The sequence below is a fragment of the Sander lucioperca genome, chromosome 16 (assembly GCF_008315115.2).
Source record: "Sander lucioperca isolate FBNREF2018 chromosome 16, SLUC_FBN_1.2, whole genome shotgun sequence".
Classification (NCBI taxonomy): Eukaryota; Metazoa; Chordata; class Actinopteri; order Perciformes; family Percidae; genus Sander; species Sander lucioperca.
In genome coordinates this window covers 20156293-20182707 of record NC_050188.1, presented here as the reverse complement: position 1 = coordinate 20182707, position 26415 = coordinate 20156293, and the positions used below count along the sequence as shown (strand labels likewise).

General features: G+C 41.3%; 1 protein-coding gene across 2 annotated transcripts in view; it reads right to left on the bottom strand.

Moving 5' to 3' along the window:
- The window catches only part of gabbr2 (gamma-aminobutyric acid (GABA) B receptor, 2), a 190526-nt gene that overhangs the window by 157857 nt on the left and 6254 nt on the right, over positions 1 to 26415 (bottom strand). The window contains exon 1 of one of the 2 annotated variants that reach the window (XM_031323134.2): positions 23227 to 24295. The exons of the other annotated variant lie outside the window; for it this stretch is intronic. Within the exon in view, the coding sequence (XP_031178994.1) occupies positions 23227 to 23541 (315 nt within the window). The 5' untranslated portion in view covers positions 23542 to 24295. Of the gene's footprint in view, positions 1 to 23226; positions 24296 to 26415 lie in introns of those variants that run through there. 2 annotated transcript variants of the gene reach the window in all.

The window sequence follows — 26415 nt, the reverse complement described above, 5'->3', positions numbered from 1 at the left end:
GACCTCCACTAACCCACCAGGCTTGACCATCGTTACCAAAGCCCTGCCTCAAATGGCTCTAAATGAAGGTGTACAACCTCCTTAATTTTACCTGACAATCAATACAGAACAAGCCTTTCCTTTCTTGTGTTTTGTAGCATTTTGTTTTCTATCTCCTCAATGCGTCTGCACAATTCCCTCCCCTCTTCATTCTCTTCTAATCAACTCCGCTTTGCTCTCTCCTTCCTTCCTCCCTCCCTGCCTTCTTGTCTCTATCCCCGCTTTTTCGTCATCTCCTCAGCTATTCTCTCTCCCTCTCTCTGTCATTCTAAACTATAACCCTTAATCTCGCCAAGAGCCAAATCAACAGATAAGATGGAGAGTGGCTCTCACGCAGACTTTGCCGAGCAGTTTAATGTACTGTTCAGAGAAAGTTAGAAGCAGATTAAATCCAAGAAATCTCTTTTTTTTTCCCCTTTCTAATCCTTGCACAGGAGTGTAGACATGCAACAAGCAACACAAATCTTCCTCAGTGCCTGCTAGATGATTAACATATCAATTTTAAAAATATTTTTGGATGTAGAGTGATATCTCAGTGTATAAACAAATACTCTTTAATCCTTGCTGACTATTTTAATTAGATTTGTGTTGACTCTAGAATCTAGACTCTATTTCAGTGTAAATGTACCTTTATTCTCAAACTGAATTGAAGGAAGATTTTGGTAATGTATTCACCTATTGATTGATTGATTGATTTTATTTGCCCATTTCATTATAAAATACGATACAACTATGCACCATACATTAAAAACAAAACAAAGTCAGGATAACACAATAAAGCCCTGATGCTTATTTCCATTGTGGTCCCAAGGGGGAGGGGGGGGGTGAGCAAGTGGCAGCAGGTCAAGCATCAATCATCACAAACCATACATACATTAAATAGATACATAAAACAATACAGTAATAAATCCTCATACTACGATTGGCATCTAAGCCATTTTTTCAGTGCCTGCTTAAAACCTCCTAAACTTCTGATCATCTTTAGATTTCCTGGCAACCTGTTCCACAGGCTTGTTGCTACATACAAAAAGGACTCCTTACCTAAATTACTCTTAAATATAGGAGGTACAAAATCAGTAGAACTTCCCCTGGTGGAGTGGCTGTGGACATTTCTTACTCTGTTAAAATAATTGATTAAATATTTGGGGACAACCCCATACACAGTCCTATGAACCATGCACAGGTGAATCTGAGAGACTTGATCTTCAACTTTTAACCACCCAATAGTCTCAAAATGAGAAGTATCAAGATGAGATTGCATGGGGAGGTTCAGAATAAGCCTCACAACCTTATTTTGAGCAGTCTGAAGCCTATGTTTCAGATGCTGTAAGACACCTTTATACCATGAGCAGCATGCATAGTCAAAATAAGGCTGAATTAGAGCACTTGCCAGAGTTAACATTGCGTTCTTGTCCAAAAATCTTGAGATTCTTGCCAAGAAACGTACTCTTTGATTCACTTTGGCAAGTACCTTTCGCGCTTGGCCCACTCCAGTCAAGTGGCAGTCCAGCACACAACCTAGGTAAGTAACCGAGTCCTTTACATTAATCTCATTATCTCCAACTAAAACCTTAAAACCCGGGGATCTTTTCAGTTTTATCTTTGACCCAAACAGTATGGCTTCCGTTTTCCATAGGTGAAGCGATAGCCTATTGTCAGACATCCACCTGCTGACATTCAATAATTCTACACGAAGAGTTCTTTCGACTATGTTCTTATCTTTATGAGAAACCAATAATGCAGAATCATCTGCATATAAAAAAAGTTCACATGAACATACAGACTTAAGGTCATTAATATATAGAAGGAAAAAAAGTGGACCCAAGACACTCCCTTGCGGGACCCCACAGTCTATGCATAGTGGTTGAGACATTGTTCCCCCAATATCCACCACCTGCTTCCTATCCTTCAAATAAGACCTCACCCATCTGACTGCTAAGTCATTAAAACCAATGGCTTTTAATTTGCGTACCAAAATGCCATGGTCAACGGTATCAAAGGCCTTCTGTAGGTCTAACATGACCATACCACAAAAATGCCCTTTATCTACCTCCCTCCTAATGTAGTCAGTTAGATACAGTAAATATTCACCTTGTGGTTTGAAACAATTTATTGTGTCTTCAGGCAACCACAGAAGCCTTCCAGTTTTGTGTGTGTACTGTATGTGCTGAGACTGGTAGATGGTTTAAAATATTAATCAATATTAGATTTGCAGTTTGCATGTATTCCTTAGCTTAAATAAACAATGCTTTCCACACACATTGCAGTACGCATTGCTCAATAAATAATGCAGAGTTTCCAGTAATTCCTCACAGTCTACTTGCACTACGTACAAACTTATACTGCCAAACCTATTAATGCTGTCATCCCCTCTAGGGTCTGCATAGTGGAAAGAGAGAGAGACAAAATATTTACAACGTGACATTCAAAAGAGTGGTGGCGGCCTGCCACCATAATGAAAAGGGTTGCTTTAAAGATGCTCTATACTAAAGATAGCGCCAATGGTATGAAACTGTACACACTTCCTGTCTCCTACAGGGGCGTGGCCTCATTTGAATGTGTAGTGAGCGTCATGTGGATGGATGAAAAGTTATATTTGAATGTTCTTTTGCTAATGTTAGATATTTACAGACAGACATATTTAGCATCACAGAGATTTGTTTTGTTAGGGCGTTCACGAACGTTAGCTGATGTTAGCTTCTCTGTGTTGCCAGATCTCGCGAAAGTTTGGTCCTGAGACAGAAACAGGTCTCGAACAAAGTTAATTTTCTCCTGATGTCTCCGTCTGAAATTTCCTATTTAGTGTCAGAATGTTCTGGAGATATGTGGCTCACGTTCACTTCTCCCATTGGAATCAATACACTCGGACCTGCCGCTAAGTCTCCCAAAGAGGGTGGCAGTGTCGGAGCCCCCCTTGACACAGATACAGGAAACTACTCCGAATTGTGGCGTCTCGGTTCTAAACCGTCTCTGGTTGCTTCCACTTGAGGGTTAATCAATCCGTTACACAATAATCAGGGGACATGACAGCACCAGGGTCCCTGGCCTAAACACAGGCGTCCTTGGGCGCATAATGATGATGTGTGACAGAATATTTCCTCCAGGTTGCCGTACGCTGCACACAACAGACATCCATCACAATCAAGCAGAGGGAAGAGGTAGTGAAGAGAAGATGAAGGAGGGATGGGGGAGGAAGAAATTAAAGAGGGAACGAGGGATGTTGTAATACAAGTGTGGGGGTGTGGATTGCTGGTTTCCTTGAGGATCAAACGGCAGATATGAAGGGTGATGGGGAAACCGTGATCTCAAAGAAATGTGGGCTGTGTGGCAAGTCTGCATGTTTATGGGTAAAAAAAAAGACAGGTGTTTCTATGGGAACCCTGTCAATGTTTCTCTATGTTACTGCATGCACTGAGCACACTGACATACTGTATGCGGTGCAATACATTGAGGAGAGCATGAACACACACACAGCCTCTGGAGAAAAAAAAGCTCCCTGTGTCCACCTTTCTTAAATTTTCTTTTACCAATCCTGTTGTGTTTCTACTGCTCTCATTTGTTCTATATTTATAATACAGTTTTATATATTTCTCACCTGAATCTGAAATGCAGAAATAATTAATTTACATACTGAATGTATTCCCCCTTTTCTGTTACACTGAGCCTGGATGTATCTGCTTTCCTTTGATCTTACTTGAGAGGTCTCTTGATCTAAATGAGACTGGACATCATTTAAAAAAAGGCCCACACCTCTCAAAACGGCCCAATTACTCATAGTGCTTTCAAAGCAGAAAAGGTTCTTTTTCAATATCAATACATATAATCTGACAAATGAAGGCAAAATCATATATAAAATGAACTGTGTCTCACTGTAATGAATTACATTACTTTTATTAATTAAAGTCTTCACATATATATGATCAAAAACAAGTCATTATTTTACTTTTTAATTACAGCATGCTTGAAATCATTCATTTAATAAAAAAAACATGTATGTAATTGTATTTGTTTAAATATACTTCTTAATGTCAATGTAACCCATGGAAAGACCAAAACCAGCAATGCATCAATCAGCAAATAACTAAAGCAGCTGGGCACTGTAGTTTTTAATAAGAGTTACTCAAACAACATATTAAACATTTGTTGGGGACTATTTTCAGCTGCAGATTAATACACATTTGGTGACACATTTGATTACAGCAGCGAGGCGGTGTATGTGGGATTGACTTAAAATAAACTACAGTGCCCACCCAGTGCAAAGGTGTGGCTCGTGTGTTTTTAATTATTTTAAAACAGTAATGAAGTACATGGCAGAGAGGAATAAGCTATGTCAGGCTTTGGCTACACAGGCAATACTTTAGTAGAAATAATTTGTTGTTGATTTTAGTCTTTCATGGGATTTTTAAAATAAGAAATATATCACCAGTCTTATTCTTAAAAAGTTTCCAAATGGCTGCATTCATGTGCAAAGGAGCATCTATAAAGTACTGAATAACATGTCTTATTTAAAGGAGTTATTTCGGAATTTGCAGAAAAAATGAAAAATGTGTTCATCGTTGCTACTATACTGTAGGTTATTGTATACATACACACACACACAGTACACGGAGAGTGTGCATGTATATCTTTCTCTCTATCTCTATGACACACACACACAAACGTGTGCTTACTAGTCTGATTGTTGGTGGCAGATCGCTCTCTCTGCATTTTATTTTTTCCCCTTTGATAAAGCCTGGGGATGGAGCGCCAGCTCTGCAGCCATCCTGCTCACCCAGCCCCCACACCCACAATTCCTGGTGGGTGGTGTTTTCCTCGTCTGCCTGCCACTCGCCTACTACCGTGCCAAGCGAGACATGTGACAGTAGCAGCACATGGCCTCCCAGCCCTCCCGCCCCCCTGCCCCAATCCTCATAGGCCTGTTCCACCACTCCCCCCCCCGACTGTCTCCGCAACAAGCAAAATTGTCATGTTCTTTCTCGCTATCCAGCCAGCAACCCCAAAACTCTGATGGCATGATCTCAGAGGCATGCACATGCACACGCCCACACAATACACAGATGCAAATTGACACACACACACACACACACACACACACACACACAGATGCAGAAATAGGTACATGAACATAAAGCCTTGTGCCTGAGAAGTGTAAGCCACGTCTGTGCAGATTAAACCGTTCACAGATGCAGAGATGTTCTGTCTGACTTTTATTACACACACCTTTTCCCAGCACCGCTCTCACGTCATTAGAAAGGGGTAAACATGCCAGGATGTGTTTGTACAAGTCACATCCAGCTGCCGTCTAGCCGTTCTTTCCTCATTCGTTTTTCCAAAATCCTCTTTTCTCTGTACCTTCTTCACATCACATCTTTTCCTCTATCCTCTCCTGTGTTTTTCTGCTTCTTGCTATACCACATTGTTCTCCTTTTTTAATTCAGTGCACTCTCACTACTGGTGGTTTACACACAGACTACTGGTTATTTAACACATAACAAACGTACTGTATATTATCTACACTTTCATCGCATAATCACCAAAGTAAAGGGGGGACAAAATGTTGAGGGACCTTTGTGATACATTGAAGTTGATGTGAGGGATGGAACCTATGCGTAAATAAAATATAATTTCCTTGGTGAGTTGAGCGGGGTTCTGAGCACTGAAGACGTTCAGTCTTCAGTGTCTAACCAGCTGCGTTAATATTTCAATTACCCTCATGAATAAAGGAATTAAATAGGCACCAACATTATTCTTGTTCTGCCTTTGTTGCGGTGGGAGGAAGCTGTCATGACATGCGACAAGACACTTCTTCCAAAGCCTTCTTTTCTAATATGTTCAGACTGGTGAGCTGTAGTTCTTCAGTGATTTGGGAGATATGGATGGGAATATTCTTTGTTTATAAGAAAACAAATTTAGATCTCTGGATATCTGTAAACACACAGGGAACTATGATACAACGGGGGATAAATTGTGGTCTTTTCGATAGCTATGATCATCAAAATATTTTTGTTCTTCATTGATTCTGTATCACTTATATGATCAACATTTTTCAGCACTACCAAGGGGTCATATCTGAACTAACTCAGGCTTTTAGGGTAACCATGACTGATCAATAGAGTTCAGTCAATAAAAGATTTGCATAGAAATCAAAGGCTAACACAGCTTTCAGAAAGTAAGATCAGGGGTAGTTTTACAGGATTTTAACGATATAAAACGTTGACGATCTTGATGAAAGAATGGTCACAGTTTTCTTAAACAAAATGTTCTCAAAGCACCTAAAAGGCATCTTGAGTAGATCAGCTCTTTGGAAAGTTGGACACGATTCTAAATTTGAATATAACATCCACTGTTTTTTCTGGTCATAATAGTATAACTAGCTCATCCACACAAAAGTATACTGTATGTTAAAATCCGTACAATAAAAGTACTAATCCTGCATTTATTAGCCTCCTTTTTTCCATTTTCCTCTTCTAGTATGATCTTCCTCTCAGCTCCATAAATGGTGTAGTTTGCAATGCTTCTTCCATCTGTCAAAGCTTATTCCATGTAGCATCAGAGACAAGAAGACCTTTCTATTTAAGACGTCGCTGACATTTACATTTGCCCTCGATCAAAGGAAGAAGAATGGTCGTAACCTCGTACTCCCCTTGCAATCGTTGTCACACATTCTGCCTTGAGGAACAACCAAGCTTACACTGATTCCCCCATCAATGCAACATCACTGACAACACGAGCGGGTGAAAGGAACATGCAGACAGCATTATTTTGAATACTGTTTTAGCCAAAATTGTTTTAGACATTCTTTTTTCATTTAACTACAAGTTATTTCCTTTCTTTTTGCTGCTTTCCTCGTGCACTACGAGTGCCAGTCCAGGGATTAAGAACACATACGCCAGTGAGGGGGGGGGGGGCTAACAATCAAGTATTAAAAACTGAGGAGGACACTCTGTTGGATGCTGTCCTCCTCTCCTACTCTTTCTTCAATGCCTAACGAGACTATATCTTGAAGCTTGAAAATATTGTGAACAAATTAATAACATAACTAATTACACTGGTCGGACTGTTCAGCTCTGTTTCAGACTGATACCTCCGGTTCAGGCTGGTCCTCATCCTCAACACGTGCATTTTTCAGTCATGGAAAATACTTTTCAATACTCATCTGGATTGAAGCAGCAAACATTCAGTGTAAGAGTAAAAAAAGTACATAACATTATTTATAGTAAGTTTATTTGATTCACAGCTGCTACATACAGTGTTTTGACCTCGACAACCCAACTGCATTTTACCGTAAACTTGCGACTAGTTAACTTTCTAAAGCAGCCGCAATCGCTTGTTTGCTAAGAGTCGGGTCGGGACTCCAACATTAACACACTGACAACATTGTATTCAGAAAATAAAACATTTTTTATAGCACTTTTAAAAGTGTGATTGTGTAAAGGTGTTCACGAGATACCAACCTTTCATGAATTTGTGAATTTCGCCAGCCGTCTCTCGTTTTCATGGAGACAGACGCTGTGTGCACGGTGGGGAGGGGCTGTGTGTGTGTGTACGTGCACGCGCGCGTGCGTGCATGTGTAGCCTATGTGAGAGAGACACGTGAGTGACAGAGAGACGGAGAGATCAGGGAAAGGAAATGCAATTTATAATGTTATTATAAAAATATAATAACGAAATGCAATATGTGGCAGCCGGTGTTGATTGTATGGCGCACCGCCACAAATTAGTCTGTGTGGGAAACATTGCATACGCCCAAAGGGAATTAATGAAAATGAAGGTTGACCACTAATTGTTTTACCAATATGAAATCTATTATATTTGTTCACCTTTTGAAATTAACGAAAAATTTGTGATCATTAAAATCACTAAAAATGTACTACAAATTCAATCTCCCACAAATTGTAAATTCCTTGTGGGCCTAAAATAGAAAATAATAAGAAAAGCATGTGAAGGAAGCCAAATAATTGTATACTTTAAGAAACACACAAAACAGACCAGATGGGCTGCTGCACACAATGAGAGATTGAAGGCCTATTCCTAAAAATGGGATTCCAGTGAGCAGAAGAAGCCAGCATGAAGGTCTTCTAAAAATCAATAGAAGAGCCCGTGTGTAAAAGCAAGTCAACAGAGCAGAGAACAGCACAGAGTTGGGGCATACAGATAATATTTATATAGAGGGAAGCTGCCAACAACCGCCAGGGACCATGTTTAATTCTGATTCATACATCTTAAAAGCAGTGATCTGGTAAATATGAGGCATGTTTATTTATTCAATATGAATACATCCAGCAACAGGTCAGCGCTGGAGAATTGTTTAGTATGCTACCTTTAAATATTAAAAACCCCCGGGATTGTATGTCTTATTCTTTTTTAAGTTGAGAGCAGACAAAAACACACACTCATCCATTCCAGCTGCATACCTTTGTATGTGGACTGAGTGAGGTTCTGGGATCACAACTCCGACATTACGTATGACAGATCACGCGCATCCATGTCAGTTGTGTTTACATTTATCCAGTCAACGTCTACGATGGATGTCACTGGTACATACAATTAGCAGGTTTACCAACCTCATGAATAAATGTACAGCGTGTGCACACCGCCAACTCTAAGTGATGTCCCCTTTCCACACAATTTACATGCATTAGGGGGCACCGCGTCGCTAAAAGACCCTTTACACATTTGTCTGCCAAGGCCGAAAGGGTGAAACGCAGTTGTACTCACACAGCCATGTAGAAATGGCTTAAAACACACATTTTAGCCTCCTTTCTGTTTACTTCTTTTCCCCACAGGAGACCCTTAAGGTTTTAATGGCTATGCTAATTGCTAATGTTCCACTAGAATACTAATAATGGTCGTAATTAGTGTAACATGGACTGTAGCTCAGTGTAGACAAGAGTTGTTTTTTTCCCTTTTTAAAGAGCCTGTAAAAATGGAACTGAAATCCCTGGCAGGGACTGGTCATTTAAAATTACCCTTTCGGTTGTTTGGCAGATGCTTAATGCTAACAAACTTTACACTCTAAAAACTACTGCAACACCGAGAACGCCACAGTTGGCAGACCTTTATTGGTGTCATTTACGTCAGATCGTAAACAGCTACCCTAACACCATGCTGGCCAATAGACAGCTTGTTTACAATTACATCAGCACAGGGTTGTGATAGCTCTGTCTATGTGAATATAAATGTTGATATGAATACGCCTTTGGAGTAATGTCCTCCATCCGTCCAGATGGCCCTTGGAATTATCTGCTTTACGTGGGATAATGAAATCTCACTCACTATCCAACTGCTTTCTATTGAATTAACGTGATAGGCATCATTCCTTCTCACAGCTTGGGGTGTCATCAGCCTAACCAGCGCTCCCCGTTCATTGGGCTCATCAATCAAAGACAACTGAGGCAATAAAAGCTTACAAAAGCCCAATAACCATCACAGTACGAAAAGCAGGAATGATACATGGCAGGGATGTTCTTGCTGCTATACTGTAAAATGGGATCTCCCCTGAAACAAAGGCTGCCATTTTAAAGACAAACTCTCTTGTCACTGCAAGAGCTCAATATACTGCATACATTACATTGGTGATTTAATTGCTTTATCTATCTATAGTGTGTTTAAGTGGCTGAATACGGCTGGTGACATTCGTTCCCCAGACCGTTTTTACCTTGGAATTTTAAACATAATGAAAGGATTTAAAGCAGCCATATTATGCTCATTTTCAGGTTCATAATTGTATTTTAAGGTTGTACCAGAATAGGTTTACATGGTTTAATTTTCAAAAAACACCATATTTTTGTTGTACTGCAGTGCTCTCTCTCACTGCTGCAGATCCTCTTTTCAGCTGGTCTCTGTTTTAGCTACAGAGTGAGACCTCTTTTCTTCTTCTGTACTATCTTTGATTGCACTGCACATGCTCAGTAGCTCAGATGTAGATCATGTCAGCTAGCTAGCTCCATAGACAGTAAAAGAAAGGCTGTTTCTACAACTTCGGTCAGTTACAAGGCAGGATTAGCTGGGAGACTTCTAAATGAGGGTGCACATGTAAGTAGTTCTTTTGTAGATTATGGTGAACTTGTGTGTGTTGTAGCAGTGCTTTGCTATTGAGAATGAGGTAGCATGCTAGCGTTAGCATGCTAGCGTTAGCATGCTAGCGTTAGCATGCTAGCATTAGCATGCTAACGCTACGAGCTAATGGTTGTGGTTAGCCTGCTCGTTTTGGCTTGTGACGTCACAAGCCGTGCTGATTTTGAACAGCTCACCCAGAGACTGAAAGCAGGACACATTCAGAAACTGTATCTCACTCTAAACAGCATGGATGGATTTTTTTCAAAGTTTGTATGTGTGTGGAAGCACCAGAGACACAAAAGAACACCCCAAATCCCAGAAAAAGTGATTTTTTCATAATATGGGCACTTTAATAATGGCTTGCAGAGTAAGTGGCAGCCAGTATCCTTTGGCATTAATGAAAACCCCAGGAGTGCATATCTCGAGCATCCCACTGTGGCCATGAAACATCACATTATGTAAAGACCAAGTGAAAATATGGTTTAACTGACGGTATGTAAGTGGTGAAATTCAGGTACAGGTGAATCCATAATGTCAACAAGCGGCGCGAAGCAGAAATAGGGTGGCATCATTTGTTCTTGGATGTTTCCCCAAAAGGAAGAATAAAACAGGCATACTGCCATCACCCTGTTTTTTGCCATGAAATCTATACACATAGTTGGGCTTCATGAACAGAGAAGCTGCTTTCTGGCAAAGACTGTTGTGCATTTGGACAGAGGCAAGAAATCAGCATGAAAGTAAGAGCATCTAATCATGTAAATAGTGTTATCACCAGATAAGACTGTCTGGGATAGGGATTATTAGATTATACTAAATATATCCCCTCAGTCTCTATTCAACATGTCAATTACTATCCAAGATTTCCAGATTTCACGTTTGAAGAATTCTTTGGAAACCCAACACAATGGAAATGGCTATAATGGGCAGTGTTTTGATGTGCACAAGTCAGATAAAACTTTCCAAATGTCATGTATCAAATAGTTAATTCTTGCTGTGTTGCTCTCTTTAGGTGATGTGAGAAAAGCCTGGACAATATGTCACAATATGTCAAAACAAGCTTATGTCCTAAAATTACATTTGTCCAAGTCAAAAAAATTCAGCTGAAACATATACTGTCAATGCACTGCCATTTTTTCTTTTTTTTAAAAAGAAAGATTGCTAACGTTGTCATAGTCTACTAATAACTTCAAATGGTTAAACTTTTATTGATTTATTTTTACTATTAGAAGGAGGAGGAAGATAACACATACTCTAAGTAAAAGAGAATATTTCATGATCACACATTCTCTTGAAGTGATGTGGAATTAATTTCTCAATACAGATTGCCTCCTTAACTATGCATTGTGGGGACCTGTTGTGTCTTGAGATTGTAATTTATTTGTAACACGTCAAAAAAGTGATTGCATATTGCAAAAATACATTTCTGCAAATTGTATCTAAATGGGCCTAGGAGCCCAGCTGACAGTGCTTTAATGCCATGGCTTCAGACTGCTGATTGATGTGAAGCCCAGATGGAAATAAAGGAAGACAGCATCACCAGTGGTTTGTGATTGAAGTGTACAGAAGAAATGGAGAGCACATAAAAATGGAGTTCCTACAGTATCCCTGGATTATAATCTATTCTGCTCAAATGCCAACAACTGGACAGCTTTTTAACTAAATCATTCACAATTGAATTTAAAAAGTACAAACCAAAGTATTTGGCATGAGCCATGCATCCGTCGCTTTCAGCTTCACCACTAGAAATCCCTTTTTTAACCATTCTTGTACATTATTGAGCATGCTGCTGCAGCTTAACACCCAATCACACGCATTCTGTTAACCAGAATAGGCCTGCTGTCAATGGAAATAAATTGATTTGTAGGGCCCTGCATCTCATGTTAGTTAGAATGTTAGTTTTGAACAAACCATTTACCAACAAGTCTGCTCCAGCCGTTTCTTGCCTAGTCATCAGATCAGCTGCCTCTGCTTTGTTGACCAACCGGCCCAGTGTCAAGCCTTTTGCAAATAACCGTGAGATATAACGGTCCTTCAGGGAAAACCAGGCCCTGTGTATGAGTGTTTGTATACACATGTGCTTACGTGTGTGCGTGCATAGCAAGAGATGGACTAATAAAATGAGACAGCAGGCCAAGTCTTAAGGATACCCTCTTCTTCCTATAAAGAAGGCAATAAAAGGCTCCTGCCTTACAGTAACACTTCATTAGTCAGACAGGCAGCCGCAGGTCCCTCCAATCAGGATCCCACCCCATCTATCAGCTGCAGTCTGACGCAGCCTCTGTAACACTAACTACTCTTTACAGTCAGAAATCCTGCTTTATAGCCTATAACATGGTTTGTTTGGAGATGTACTAACCAAAGAGAAATTACCTCATTACAACATGTAGTGCAGCTGAGAGCAACATTTAGGGTCTAGCTACTTCTGTGTGATGGTTTGAGTGAGGGTGTGTGGATTGGATATATGGTTGTGTATGTGTGTGTGTGTTTGGGGTCTGTTTGCCAAATAGAGTTGGGACTTTTTTTTCTTTTTTCTTCAATGACAAAATACAATTCCACTGATACAACATAAAGCATGATTTAATCCATATTGCTATCCATTTATCCAACTATCCATCCATGAAAAACACACACACACACACACACACACCACACACACACACACACACACACACACACACACACACACACACAGATAGAGCTTGGTTGCAAATTATCTCTTATCATTGTGCAGCCTTTTGTGATCGCATGTGGCATGATTGCCTGCTCTGGATGGGCATGACAGATGTGTATACCACTGCTACGGCATGAGCACTTAGAAAGTGTGGTAGGGAATGTGTGTGTGTAGGTTACATCTGTGTTTCTACTGTCTGTTGTTATCGCTCTTGGCACACAATGGGCTCAGCAACTGCATTCCGCTAACAGGCACCAGCAATCACGGATGGGGAAGTGGTAGCCACTATGAGCGGGCAGCAAAAGGACAAAGGTCTGATGTGTATCAGAGACTGCTGGAGCAGAGAGCTGCAGTATGCCACATGGACGCATGCTGGGGCCTACTACCTGCAACAAATCTCAATAGTTACACTTTCAGACAATTCTTGCACATGCAGTCAGTGTGTAGTAAGTTAAAGCAGGAAAATACTGAAAAAACACATTGAGGACTACAATGCTTGACGACCGCAAAATCTAAATGGCACACACCAGAAAAGGATAAGCAAAACACAAACTGACAGTTTGTGTCCGCGCAGCTGAATGAGCACAAAGGTATGAGATATTGCTCAAGGACACTTTACTGTAATGTATTAAATCCAACAGTCTATTTCTGTAAAATAATAACTGTAAAGGCTGTGCTACCTACAGGTGCTCCATTAAGGTCTTTATCTGTGTGATTGAATCGCTCCTTCAGTTGAACATCTCTTTCTAGAGAAGGACAGAGGAACAGCACTGACAATGACATGTTCCGATATCCCAAAAAGCAAACCTACGTGTAAGACAAAAGGTAGAGACCATGAATGTGGAAATGTGTGATAGATGGAATTGCTTCCATTGTCTATAATATAAAGGCCATTTGTAAAAGAGAAAATGTTTATAAAAATAAAAAAAACAGCTTTGTAAATATTGGATTTGGTCTTTTTCAGGCTATTACAGTTATAGGTTCTCTGAACTTATTACTGGAATATATTATAGACATTTTAGTTTTCAGCCTATTGTCTGATAGTTTAATGGCATTCTTTAATTGCTTTTTTAACAGTGGGAAAGCCTCCATTACAGGGTGCACTGCTGTGTGACCTGCTGGAACATTTCACCTTCCCAGAGAGTGGCTCTACTGAGGCTGTTGGTGAATGACAATTAATCCTTCATATGTGTCGGGAATCTCGGGATGTTATCACATATTAAAATGAAGGGGAAATTTTGGACACCAATGTTGTATTAGAGTCGAAAAATTGTAGCGTGTGGAAGTACTGTGTCTAAATAAGCTACATTATAACACGATTTGAGCAGAAAAAAGGATTTTGAACGAACTGGAAATATACGTGTTAGGCCCCATCTATTCTCATATTATTGTAATAAAGAAAGCAGTCAAGTGTCCTGGGTAGTTTGATGAAAACAAAAAGACAATCATGTAAACAGTATTTTTTTCCCCCTAGCCAGCTTAGGTAGGGCAGCACTGCACTCTGGTGCCCTTTGTTGACCAGTCACAATGGGCAGGCATGTTTGTTTACATGTATTTGGGGCTTTGAGGTGTGTGTGTGTGTGTGTGTGTGTGTGTGTGTGTGTGTGTGTGTGTGTGTGTGTGTGTGTGTGTGTCAGATTGCTAAAAAATATATGTGCGTGTGTAGATGAATGTCATTGTGCGAAAGATAGAAAAAAGCAAGAAAGGCCATTATTCTTCTGTGGCACCTGCCTTAGTCTCCACACATCCCAGCTGTGGCCATGACAACCAACCTGCCCTCTGGGAACAAGTGTTAAGTGTCATTAACCCGTGGGAACAAGATGCAAACATGCCAACAACACACACATTGCGTGCTGCCAGAATCACGCAAATACGCGCACAAGCACGCACACACACATACACACAAACGCACACGCTGTACATACTGTATGTGTGGATGTATGCAAGCGCCAGAATAAAGTCACTTTCTTTTTAAAAGGTAAGCCTACTCACTCTTCCCAAAAAGCAGACAAAGGTTGGCTCCTGTTTTTTGGCCAAGAATTACATGAGCTTTAATGTAATTACAGGACTGACAAGGACAGACTCTCTCTGCTTATTGCTCTGTGCTGGGCCCCCTTGAGAGCAGCAGACAGGAGCATGCACAGAGTACTTGTCCAATCTCTAATGACAACGGCACACCCTTTCCACAATAATCCTTTCATTTCTGTCCACTCACGGAAGAGAAACAGGGAGGCACAGAGGTGAATGTGGTGTGTGTGTGTGTGTGTGTGTGTGTGTGCGTGTGTTGATTCATCTGGGGGTCTTCAGCATTGAGTGTCAGCTCAGGTTGGTAGTACAGTTGCTTAAAAGTCGGGGGGTGGTGGATGAGTGATGAGCAGTAAAAGGAGCAGACAGTAATTTAGTGAGTGGGGAAGGTAAAATTTTAAGGATTAAAGTATAATAATGGCTGACAAAGGCAATACTTCACAAAAACAACAAGTCGTCCGTTAAAAAGGGTAATCTGGTGTAGGAGGACTGCTTTGTTTGAAGGTGAAAGGTCGAACAACATTAGAGGAGGAGCAATATTAAATACAACCTCTTTCTCTCTTTAGTCTGTGTCTCACACTCGCGCACATATACGCAGCTTTTAGTGATGGAAATTCTCCAGACGTGCAACAGCAGGGCACCTCTCTTGGTAACCATAAGCACACAAACACATAATCTCGTGAATCTTCTCTGCAGTTCAGTAAACAGACTACAACATCATGAATATCAATTTGAAACCAGCAACTGACAAAAATACTATAAGAATCCTTATACATCACATTTGGGAGTTGAGTGATTTTTCAGTAGTTTGCAGTGGAACAAGCCATTGTAGCAGAAAAAAAAACATTCACTGTGTTAATGGTGAAAATTGCTTGGCTGGGGATCAATGGCAGCTTTATAGATGCACCAGCAGTAGCAGCCAGACAGACTGACTTAGTGTTACACTCAACATGGCAGCAGCCATCTTGTCAGTATTTTCAGCAGCACTGAATAAAGATGGGAGGTTTTCATCCTCATCCCTGCTCTCATCCATAACTACTTTAAGTTGCATTTTCACTGTTTTCCTACAGTTTATCTGCCTCACTTTCGATCTCTCCACACTACACCTCCCCTATCTTGTCCTCCTAAAGTCCCCCATTTTCTGCCTCCCCCACCTCTTCATCCATCCTCCTACCCTGCTTCTATCTCCTGGGTGATTTCCCAGTGGGTGTCCCTCCCTCGGCACTATACTACAGCCATGTGAATCAGAGGGTAACAGTGGAGTTTTAGATACTGTATTAATTGTTTTAGGTGACGCAAAATGTTTGAACGTATTTAAGTATGGTGGCATTCTATTATTAGTATTTCTTCTATCTTTTTGTAGGGGAGGTTGCACTCGTCCTGGCACTGATGTATACTCTTTTTCTGCTAGTCTGCTAGTTTTCTGTCTGTCATTCATTTAACACCATCAAGTGATGGTGCTGACCACAGTACAGTCCACTGACCACATTATGAATGAGTCTGGGCTGACAATAGGGCACTTGACTGTATATTATTTAGTTAAATGAGCTAACAAAGAGCTAAATTAGATTCCAGCCAGTTGCACTAAGGCAGATGTACCGATGCAGAAAAAAGCATGTTGAAAGCAAAAGAGATGTGCAGAACTGTCAGGGCACCCTTATGCCCAACATTCTGCCGTGTTAAATTTTAGCAGAAAACTCCTGTGCAATTGCCTGATTTTTAACAATATCAGGGTGAGGTGATTGGGTCCTTCTCGAAGAATCACATTCACCAGCCACTGAGATATTCAGTACCTCTGACTATTTCCCATTCTTTTCCAACCTCCAGCAGCACTCATGCACAAACGCACATTTTGAATGCTTTGCAAGCAACCAACGGGACTTGCCTAAGGTGCTTTTTAAATTGAATTCAGTCGTTGCCTCTCATGCTATTAGCCCTTGTCTTGGTCAGCACATCAGGCCCTGCGGGGTGATGCGCTACCATGAGATAATACCAAAACCTCTCTCTTGCTCGATCAAATTGGCAACATACTCGCATAAACAAGAGATTGAATCAAACATACTGTAATCTACTCCAGGCAAATGCAAGGTGCAAGGTTGAGAAAGCCAGAAGGCTAATTTGTTTTTGTCACGCTTGAACTCACCTTTTGAATTTTAGTCCTTGGAATACCAAGAAGATGTCTATTAAACAGGAAAGAGAGGTCAGGTCTATTAAGGTTAAAAAGGGTTGGTGGACAACTGGTTTTGAATCCAACACTAGCGAGAATGCACAAAGCCCGGACGGTCTATGGTGTCTCTTTTTTGTCAAAACAAAACAAACAAAAATAATAGCATCTTAGGTCAGTTTCTCCAATGTTATTGCCTATTGCAATATTTGCATCCTCCATTTACAATTTCCCATAATAAACATTACATCCTTGATCAAATCAAACTAAGCAAACGACAGTGATGAATGCAAGAGTCATAGTGCACAAGAAAGGATGACATCAGGAAGTAAAATGCATGGTACAGAGATCCATAGATTTTTTTTGTCTTGTTACACAGGTTTCAAATGATTGATGAAAATTGCTTTGCGTGAGGTCGGATTTTTGACTACTCCCCATAGTGAGGGGAGGATGGATGAAGGTACCGATGTTGTATAAAGCAATCTGATGATGCTGGGATTTTTATTGAAACTGAACAACACTTCAAGTCAAAAACTGACCACATTGCCCTGACCTCAGGCAGTGCTGCAGGGTGGGAATTCATTCATTCATTCATATTATGTGCGTGCTTGTGTGTCATAGTATCTGTTATAAAGCCAGTTCGGGGCACATCAAAAGACTCTTTTAGCAGGAGAAAGTTCACGTTTACGGTTATCTTGCTCAAGCCCTCCAGGCCACTGGCAGCCTGACACAGCCAAAGGTCAGCAATTAGAGCTAAAATTTTTTAACTTTATAAAACTGTCACCCATGGGCGCCCAGATAGCTCAGTCGATAGAGCGGGCGCCCATATGTAGAGGTTTACTCCTCGACGCAGCGGGCCCGGGTTCGACTCCGACCTGCGGCCCTTTGCTGCATGTCGTTCCCCCTCTCTCTCCCCTTTCATGTCTTCAGCTGTCCTATCAAAATAAAGGCCTAAAATGCCCAAAAAATAATCTAAAAAAAAAAAAAAAACTGTGACCCATCTGTGTCTAATTCTGTGTGAATCAGAGTGAAAAAAACATTAAAATTATATGAAAACAAAACTCTCATGAACCTGTAAATTGATATCATTGACACAAAAACATAAGATATTGGGAGTCCTTAACTGGTCTAATATGTATACCTCTTTTTTTTTACGTGGCCATTAAACTATATCAGAGAAACAATGCAAATGGCATTACATCATGATCCGATAAGAATTAAGAGGCTGACCATTTCCTCTTCCTGCACCGAAGATGATATAATCCTATTTCGTGATCTCCATCTCATAGCCCTACACATCTCTTTCTCTCTCGCCTCTCTCTCTGATTCTCCCCTGAGATCCTGTTCGTTCTATGAGAAGGGCTGCTGCACATTGATCCCCACTATCTGTGTCGGGTCAGTGCATGAAGCCACACTCAGCACTTTCTGTATGCCGAGAGAGTACCCAGGCTGTCACAGGCTGCGTTTCCTTACTATGCCTGAAAATTCACCCTCTCCTAGGAGCAGTGACAGGCAATCTTTGTTGACCCCCCCTGGGTCACTGCCTCGGCGCTGAATGGATGTCAGATATTTAGATAATATGTGGCACACAATATGAGACCCTGACATACAAGATGTCCAAAGGCGCCGCTTCATTTGGCCCATGTCAGATGCTTTTACACAAAAGCTCAAAGGTGAGTACAGTGTGTGAATCAGTAAGATCAGTAAAAGGCACTCTGGGATGCTCTTGCTGAATTATTATATAAAAGCCATAAACTATAAACAAATGACAATTGCTAAAGCAAATTTTCCTCAAAGCTGAACCAGCTCACTTTGACTTAAGACTTATGCTAAGCATCATCCTGACCTCAATTATGGTAAAGCCTTTTCACTGAAAACGTATCTTCTTCTGACAAAATGACAGAACGCCTTACATACGCTCAGGGGGGTGCTCTTCCTCCTGTGAACGAATGTACTGTACGGTGGTTTCAAGCTTGCCAACATGTGCACAAATGTGACATGTTGCATATATTCCTCAGAGGAGAGCAGGAGAAGCAGTCTGTGTGCAGTATCTCTGACCCATACTGTAGGTCACTGCTAACAGTCTCAGGCGGCCCAAAGTATTGCATGGATGGACAGTCATATGCTATAAATGCCTATCTGCACACTGTATCAGGTGCACTGTACATGGGCAAGATTCACATCTCCAACTGCAGACTCTGTGTCTTTGTGGTTGTATTGATTTCTGCTTTTTTGCCTTTAAAAATACATGTGTTCACTCTTCTCTAACTGCTAGAACATAGGGAACATGATAGCAAGGTAGCACATGCCCTTAAAGTACATCAAGTTTAAGATTTCTTCCAAGTGATCACAGAAAATAACATTCAAAAAGTTGATATCAAAATTCATGTTGCCTTAGATGAGAGATTTCACCTCTTGTCATCACAAATAAAGTTTCCCATTCCACAACTGACAAACCACCACAAAGGTGTTGGATCACTGCAGACGTTTGGGTGGTAGAGCTGTCACTTCACATTGAAAACTCTAACAACCGTTAGTTGCTGCCTTTACAAACCACAACTGCGTGCAGTAACATTGAACAAATTACGTGTTGGTTCTAATTTGTTCAAACTTGATTCTTTAAGAAAAAGTAACAGCCCTTATGGGCGAAAGTACATTATCTCCTTCATCCTAATGAAAGGATTTAGACTTTCTTCGTCCTCTTTTCTTCCTCAATATCCTAAAACAATCCTTGTGCCTTAGTCCCACCTGTCCTCATAAGAAATCACTGCAGAGTCTATGTACACACGACTAGCAAATTTTGATGGAATGAAAAGTGTGTATGAATCCATTTGCTTTCATTGATATTTGGTGGGCTACCATTTGTATCTATTGTCGGATATGTTTTTCCATAGCTGAAGATAACATACCAATTAATTCAAAACTATCAATATACAAAGCACCTTGTTAACTATTCTGCTAAAAAGTGATCTTTCCCTGCGTGGCTCCTCTCAAGGGCCTGTCACATAACCTAAGTCGGTGAACTAGTGTAGCTTATCCTAGAACGCTCTCACTGCCCAAAGTCTCCCTTCCATCCTCTTCCAGTCCTCTCCAAAGCTTAGATCCTCTAAGCCTGCAGAGTTACAGTATCAGTCCTCGGTTACACTAAAACCCACACTCGCACATCTAGAGCTGTGGTGGAGGTGCAACTCCTGCTCCAGCACTAAGCCTCCCAGTTGATATAATCCATCCAGCTTTTTTTTCTACCTGCAATGCTCTGGGTTTAAAGCAAATATGTATTCTCATCTGCAATTGCCTCAGCCTGCTACAATGCCTATATTGTTGAAATATCTTAGGAATCTAGCTTTAGCCTGATCAAAATGGTTTCACACCAAACCGCATTAGATCTCATCTCCAGGCATTTCCCAGGACATCTAGGACATCTGCTCTTCTTCTAGTAACCGATTCTCCAATCCGCCAGCAACTAACTACCTCAATCTACAGTAGCAGCACAGCCTCAGTTCTCAGGCCTTTTAGTGTTGGACAGCCCCCCAGTGCCTCAACATCCCCATCATCAGCACCACCACCCAGCTCCACACCACCACGGGATGGACCGGGCCTGCTCAGTCTACCCATGGCTTCACCGACAGGGGATAAAGGGATAAAGAGCCTCTGCTCAGGGACTGATTACTTACATCTGGCAGGCTTAATCCCAGTGCCCACACATACATATACACACACACACACACACACACACACACACACACACACACACACACACACACACACACACACACACACACACACACACACACACACACACACGGCCTGCTGCTAGCTACAACAAACCTACTGATGCATGTATTGTTTTCTGACATAAGCATGTGGTACAGTATGTGGGAAAGCTGTGCGCATGTGTGAATGTGTGTTCAGACTTTTATTCACGTGTAAGTAAAAGATTATACGTCGATAGACGTTTAATGAACACATGTATGATAAATTGTTAATAGCACAGCAATCACTAACTTCACATTATTGCTCCAATAAACATGTCAGAGGCTCCAAAAGCAAAATATAGTCAACACTACGGCAATAGCTCTGTACTGGGCAAAGGTCTTATCCACCTGTAAATGCTCATGAGTGGGACACTCGGAAAACTTCAGACCGCTTCACTTGATGTGAACAAACAATAATAGTTTGAAGATGTTATTGAAATCATGTTTCTCCCGCTAAAGTCTCTGAATCTTTATTATTCTCTGTAAACATATAATAACAATATTCTATTGTAGTAATATATTGCTATTTGCACTTCACAGTGCTCTCTGTGGCCCCTTGTTGACTTTGACCATGCCAGGCTGTGCCAGAGCTTGTAAATATACTCTGGGTTGTTGGCAGGGCCCTTTTTTCTTAGTTATTAAATCCAGAGCTAACAGGCTACCACTGCGCACGTTCTTCATTTACAGAATGAATCTAGTACAATAAAGTCTAACTGAATAATGAAAAGAGGGTTGACTATAGGGCTGCAACTAATGATTATTTTTAATTGTCCATTATCAGGAATCAGAGAATTTGGACCTTTTTTCCATAAAAAAAAAAAATGACTCAAACTGATTCATCGATTATCAAAATATTTAGCGATTAATTAAATAGTTGACAACTAATCGATTAAACGGTCAATATAGCAGCTCTAGTTGACTATATTTCAGCATGTATCTGTATTTGGGTTTTAGTATAGGCATAGAATATTTTCAATTTGGCATTTCCAAAAACATGATCAGAGCTTGGATTTTCAGCTGGCCTGTATAAAAACAAATGCCAAATACAATGGGAACACTGTTTTTATGAGTTCCTATTGACTGTCAGTATTAGAAAGCTGACATCACTTTCAGACATTCCTAGCGAGTGGATGTCAGGCTGGCCCACTGACCTCATGCTTCCAGCTCATCTTTCTCTACCAGCGAATAGAAGGAGAAAAATCATAACTCTCATAAGAGCATATTAATCCCATGGTCTGAGCGCATGCCGCCTGTGAGGGCTTACCTCTGTCAACAGAGATTTGTGTGCTCTTTCACACAGACACACCTGTGCACATACACTATACTAAATAAGTGCTAGACAGGAATAATCAAAATAATTACTATCTAAGGGGGGGAAAGTTACCGTGAGATGTTTTAATATGACAAATTTGGTTGAACCGAAGGTTATAACAAATATAATAAATACAGGGTTTTTTTAAGTAGGAAGGCAATGTCATCTTATGCAATATTTGTCTTATTGTCAAATTGTATTCTTAAACAGATCTGTCAAGCTATCAACATCCTTACATGTCGGCATGGCAACTATATGATGCAGCAGCTTTAAACTCACTCAATTGCATTGTGTACTGAAAAGCATGTACATTAAATCACTAAAGAAGACCACTATAAATACTGTGGCTGATTCAAATAATTCATGTGTAAACTAAATATGGAGAACACACCTACAATGTAAAATCTTGCAGAGATTTAGCGATGACTAAACATCAAGAGGACGCCAACTATTGATTTATTATTCATGTTATTGTTATCCAATAAACAGATGTTTAGTTGGAGCTGGAACGCTGTCAGATGCAACTTCATACAAGGGTGCAAGGAGTCAGAAGAAACCGTGCATCCAATTACCGCCATCTTCAGGCACGATGCGAAGCAGCTCTTTTATCGTTAAGATTTACTGAATCGTGACTAAAACTATGTAAAGCGCAAAGCAATCTTGCTTTATACACACATCTTATAAAGTGACGACAACAAAAATACCGAATGCAGCGTTTTCATTTAAATCCAAGTGGGCGATGGTGATGATCAGATATGCCTTATCATTCCGTTTCATCCTGAGATTGATGTAACCATTAAAACGTCCTATATAGGGAGAGCACAAGAGTGTGCTATAGGAGTGCCGGGTTACATTATAAAATGCACTATCAACGACAGGCGACAGCAGCGAGATAGACGAAGATGGGAAAAAAGGCAAATTGTTGTCATTAAGGAAAAAAGTGATAGTTGACTTTTGCGCAATGAAACACTCTCACTGACAACGAGGCTGCACATATACCAAACATAACAGAACCAGCATTTCCCCTTGGTCGCAAAATGTGTGGAGTGATGCGGGGCGATGCGCGCGCCATACACACATGCACATATACACACACACACACACACACACACGCACGCACGCTCACATACACACATATACAACTGTTTTAAACACGCCAACCAGCAGCAGCTTAGTGAAAGGATTTAGTCTGTATGTTTACCTCGGTGTCATAGATTTTGGTGATGAGTGAGAACGAGTACTTCCTGGACTCTCGTATGTGCTGGATGGCCAGTTGGACCGCCGGCTCGATCCCCTGGCTGATGCTGCTCATCAGGGCCGACTCGTTCATGGGCATAAGAACCATAATGGGCAAGTTTTCCCCGTCCCTGGCGAACCAGCTGTTGTCCTGTCCATGTTTGGTGCGGTCATTACACACCTTGGCCAGGGCAGGGTGAAATAACAAAACAGAGAGGAGCAGGCATCCCGTCGGGAGGAACATCTCCCAGCCGCTGCAGTCCCTCCGGGCTGGAGCCATACTACCGTACAGGGTGACCAAATGAGATCCCACCGTACCCTCACTGTTTGGGCATCGCAAATTCGGGCTCGTCCGGGATGCTCAGACGCCCGCCCGTCAAGGAAATCGTATTTCAGAACACAGCAGACACGAAAGCCGCAGCAGCCCCTGCAGTGGGCAAACTCGTCGTATATGGATTATGACCGCAAACTGAGAAAAAATATTTGTAGTCTACTCTATAAGAGTGCTTCTGTAAGAATATTCCAAGGGTGCAGATCCGCGTTGTAGAGGGAGAGCTATTGCCTCTCGGTGTCCGTCATCCAAACGATCTCCTGTCAAAACAGCCCTCTAATTCAACCCCCCCTTTTCACCTATAGTGTGGCTATCTTAGAAGCACAAGACTGTCCTGAAGGATGCACCGAAAACAAAGAGAAGAGCCCCTAAGTATAGACAGGAATCAATCACTCTCGTTGACAGTTGTTGAGGATACAAAAATCACCTCCCAAGTAAATTCCAAACCAAGAGCTGGCAACTGTGGGCATCCCTGCCAAACGCAGTGCTGAATCTGACAAATTGCGAGACAACGACGCGATACAGAAACAGACTCAAAACAAATAGAGCTGATGTTGGAAGCTTGGCCGCAGAGGTCCGAGGGGGGAGATGTCGAGAGAGTCTGCCTTGACAGCCTGTGGGACTGGGATGCTCATCTCCGATGGTGCGTCAGAGAAGCGCTGAAGCCGTTGCTGCTGCTGCTCACGGTGCGCGCAAGAGGGAGCACTGAATGTGGAGGAGGAGAGGAAACGAGGGAGGGGAGGAGGGGGGATACAACAGCCTGGTGGAAAGGCTGCATAAGCTTTATGCAGGGCAGACTCATCAGCGGCCTGACAGCCAATGGTGATTTACAGGGCTGTTATGTTATAGGAGGCAGACGACGTTTCAGGCATGTATGGAGCAGGCTAATGAAAATATATAGGGCTGTATACACAGGTATTGCTCCGTTATGTTGCACGTCATACAACAGTCACATCAAAAACACTTCTGAGAGCTATATTTTTAGTGACTCATTATAAATGCATATGCTAAGCGATGGTGAGATAGTTCCCACAGGCGGCTCTGCTTTGATTCCCCATGTAGCCGAACCTGCAGATTTGTCTTTGCGCATGATAAGACACAATAGCTGGCTGTGTGCGTCTCAACCCGATGATGAAAAGAGAATTTCCACTATAAAAAATATATTCAGAATCTTTATTAGACATGAACATACTAGAAGGGATGTGTTCTTTTTTGCTTTGATTTAGTGGTGTTATAAACAGTGCCACCTAACATAGCAGGTAAACACAATGTGCCAAAACGCAGATTGTGAAGTTAGGTTCAGACATCCCATGGCGTCCTTATTTGAGGGGATCCCAGGCAGGAAAAGTTCCACGGTAAAAGTGAACTCAATCCAGACACTGGTACTGGGAGAGGCTGTAAACAAATGCCTATCGTTATTTTATCGGTTTAACTCTCTCCACTGTGAAATAATTAAAATGTTTGAGAACCACTGGATTCTGAGCCACGAGTTCAGCTGAATTTCAGAACCACGGACAGCGAGCTGTACATACTGGGAAGCCTCTGCGCTGTCCGTGGTGCTGTACTGCGCACACTGCAGCGGCGCAGCTGAACTTGTCCTCTGCTCTTGTTGACATGTGTCTATTAACCCATTACCTTTGCTTCCCCAAGGCAGGGTATACACATTTTTATTCTCGTCTCTGTGTACAAGGATTGCCTTCTCCTACCGCCCCGAGGTAAAAAAAAAAAACAAAAAAAAAAACAACTGACAGCAATTGCAATAGTTTGCAACACAATTTATGGTATTGTTAAACACGTGTGGGACGCAAACATAATATGATACCAGGGGGTAACTGTTCTCCACATGTGGGAAAAATATGAAAGCCTTTTTAAGTCTTCAGCTGCGACTGTATTTCAAAACAGAGGCACATACAGTTTGACCTACGTAATTATATCACATGCACAATTACAATCAGCGTCAAGAGGGTTCGTTTAAAAAGCGCCTGAATGAAAGCACAAATGGGAGTGTAGTGTGTGTGTGTGTGTGTGTGTGTGTGTGTGTGTGTGTGTGTGTGTGTGTGTGTGTGTGTGTGTGTGTGTACACATGGCGCAGGGCATAAAGACCGCATTGTTATGATCACCGGGTGGATACAGGTGTCGCTCCACATCGCCCACTATGAATAGGAAGCAACAATGTTGATTAGGTGATAAAGTTCAAAGTGCAACACAGGTGACATGATGCAGGTTTTCATTTTCAAAATGATATTGACATATATAAGAATGTTTAATCATCTTACAGAGGATAAAGTCAGCATATGTAGTAAAATATACCATCTGCAAGCATTTCATTTTTCCCAGATGAATTATTCTGTAGGCTGGGCTTGCAATCTGAAAATGGGCATTACAAAACAACCTTTGCATAATACTCAACTAACCACAGTATGATTTCCACCCCTCCTCTAACAACCAAATTCCTCAATCTTCATTAGGGGTTTAAAGCATAACGCGTTAGTGGTTGATATGGCAGAGCTTGGCAGCTATGGCAGAACCCTCCTTGCTTTTTAATACACAGGTCATTTATCACAATGCCAAGCAGCTCCAAGCACACAACACACAGAGGCACTGGGTATAGCTCTGGAGGATTGCTGGATTATCTAGGTCTTTCCCTCTCTTCTGACAAGCACATTGTTTATATACAAGATTTTCCCAAATCAGACGTCTTAACTCCTTAAGGAACCCAATATAGGAAGGGTCTTGTTATTTCTGGACAAAGTATTTAAGAAATATTTTGAACATTGTGCAGGAGAGGTTAGAATCCAAAAATGGTGTAAGATACCTCCCCTA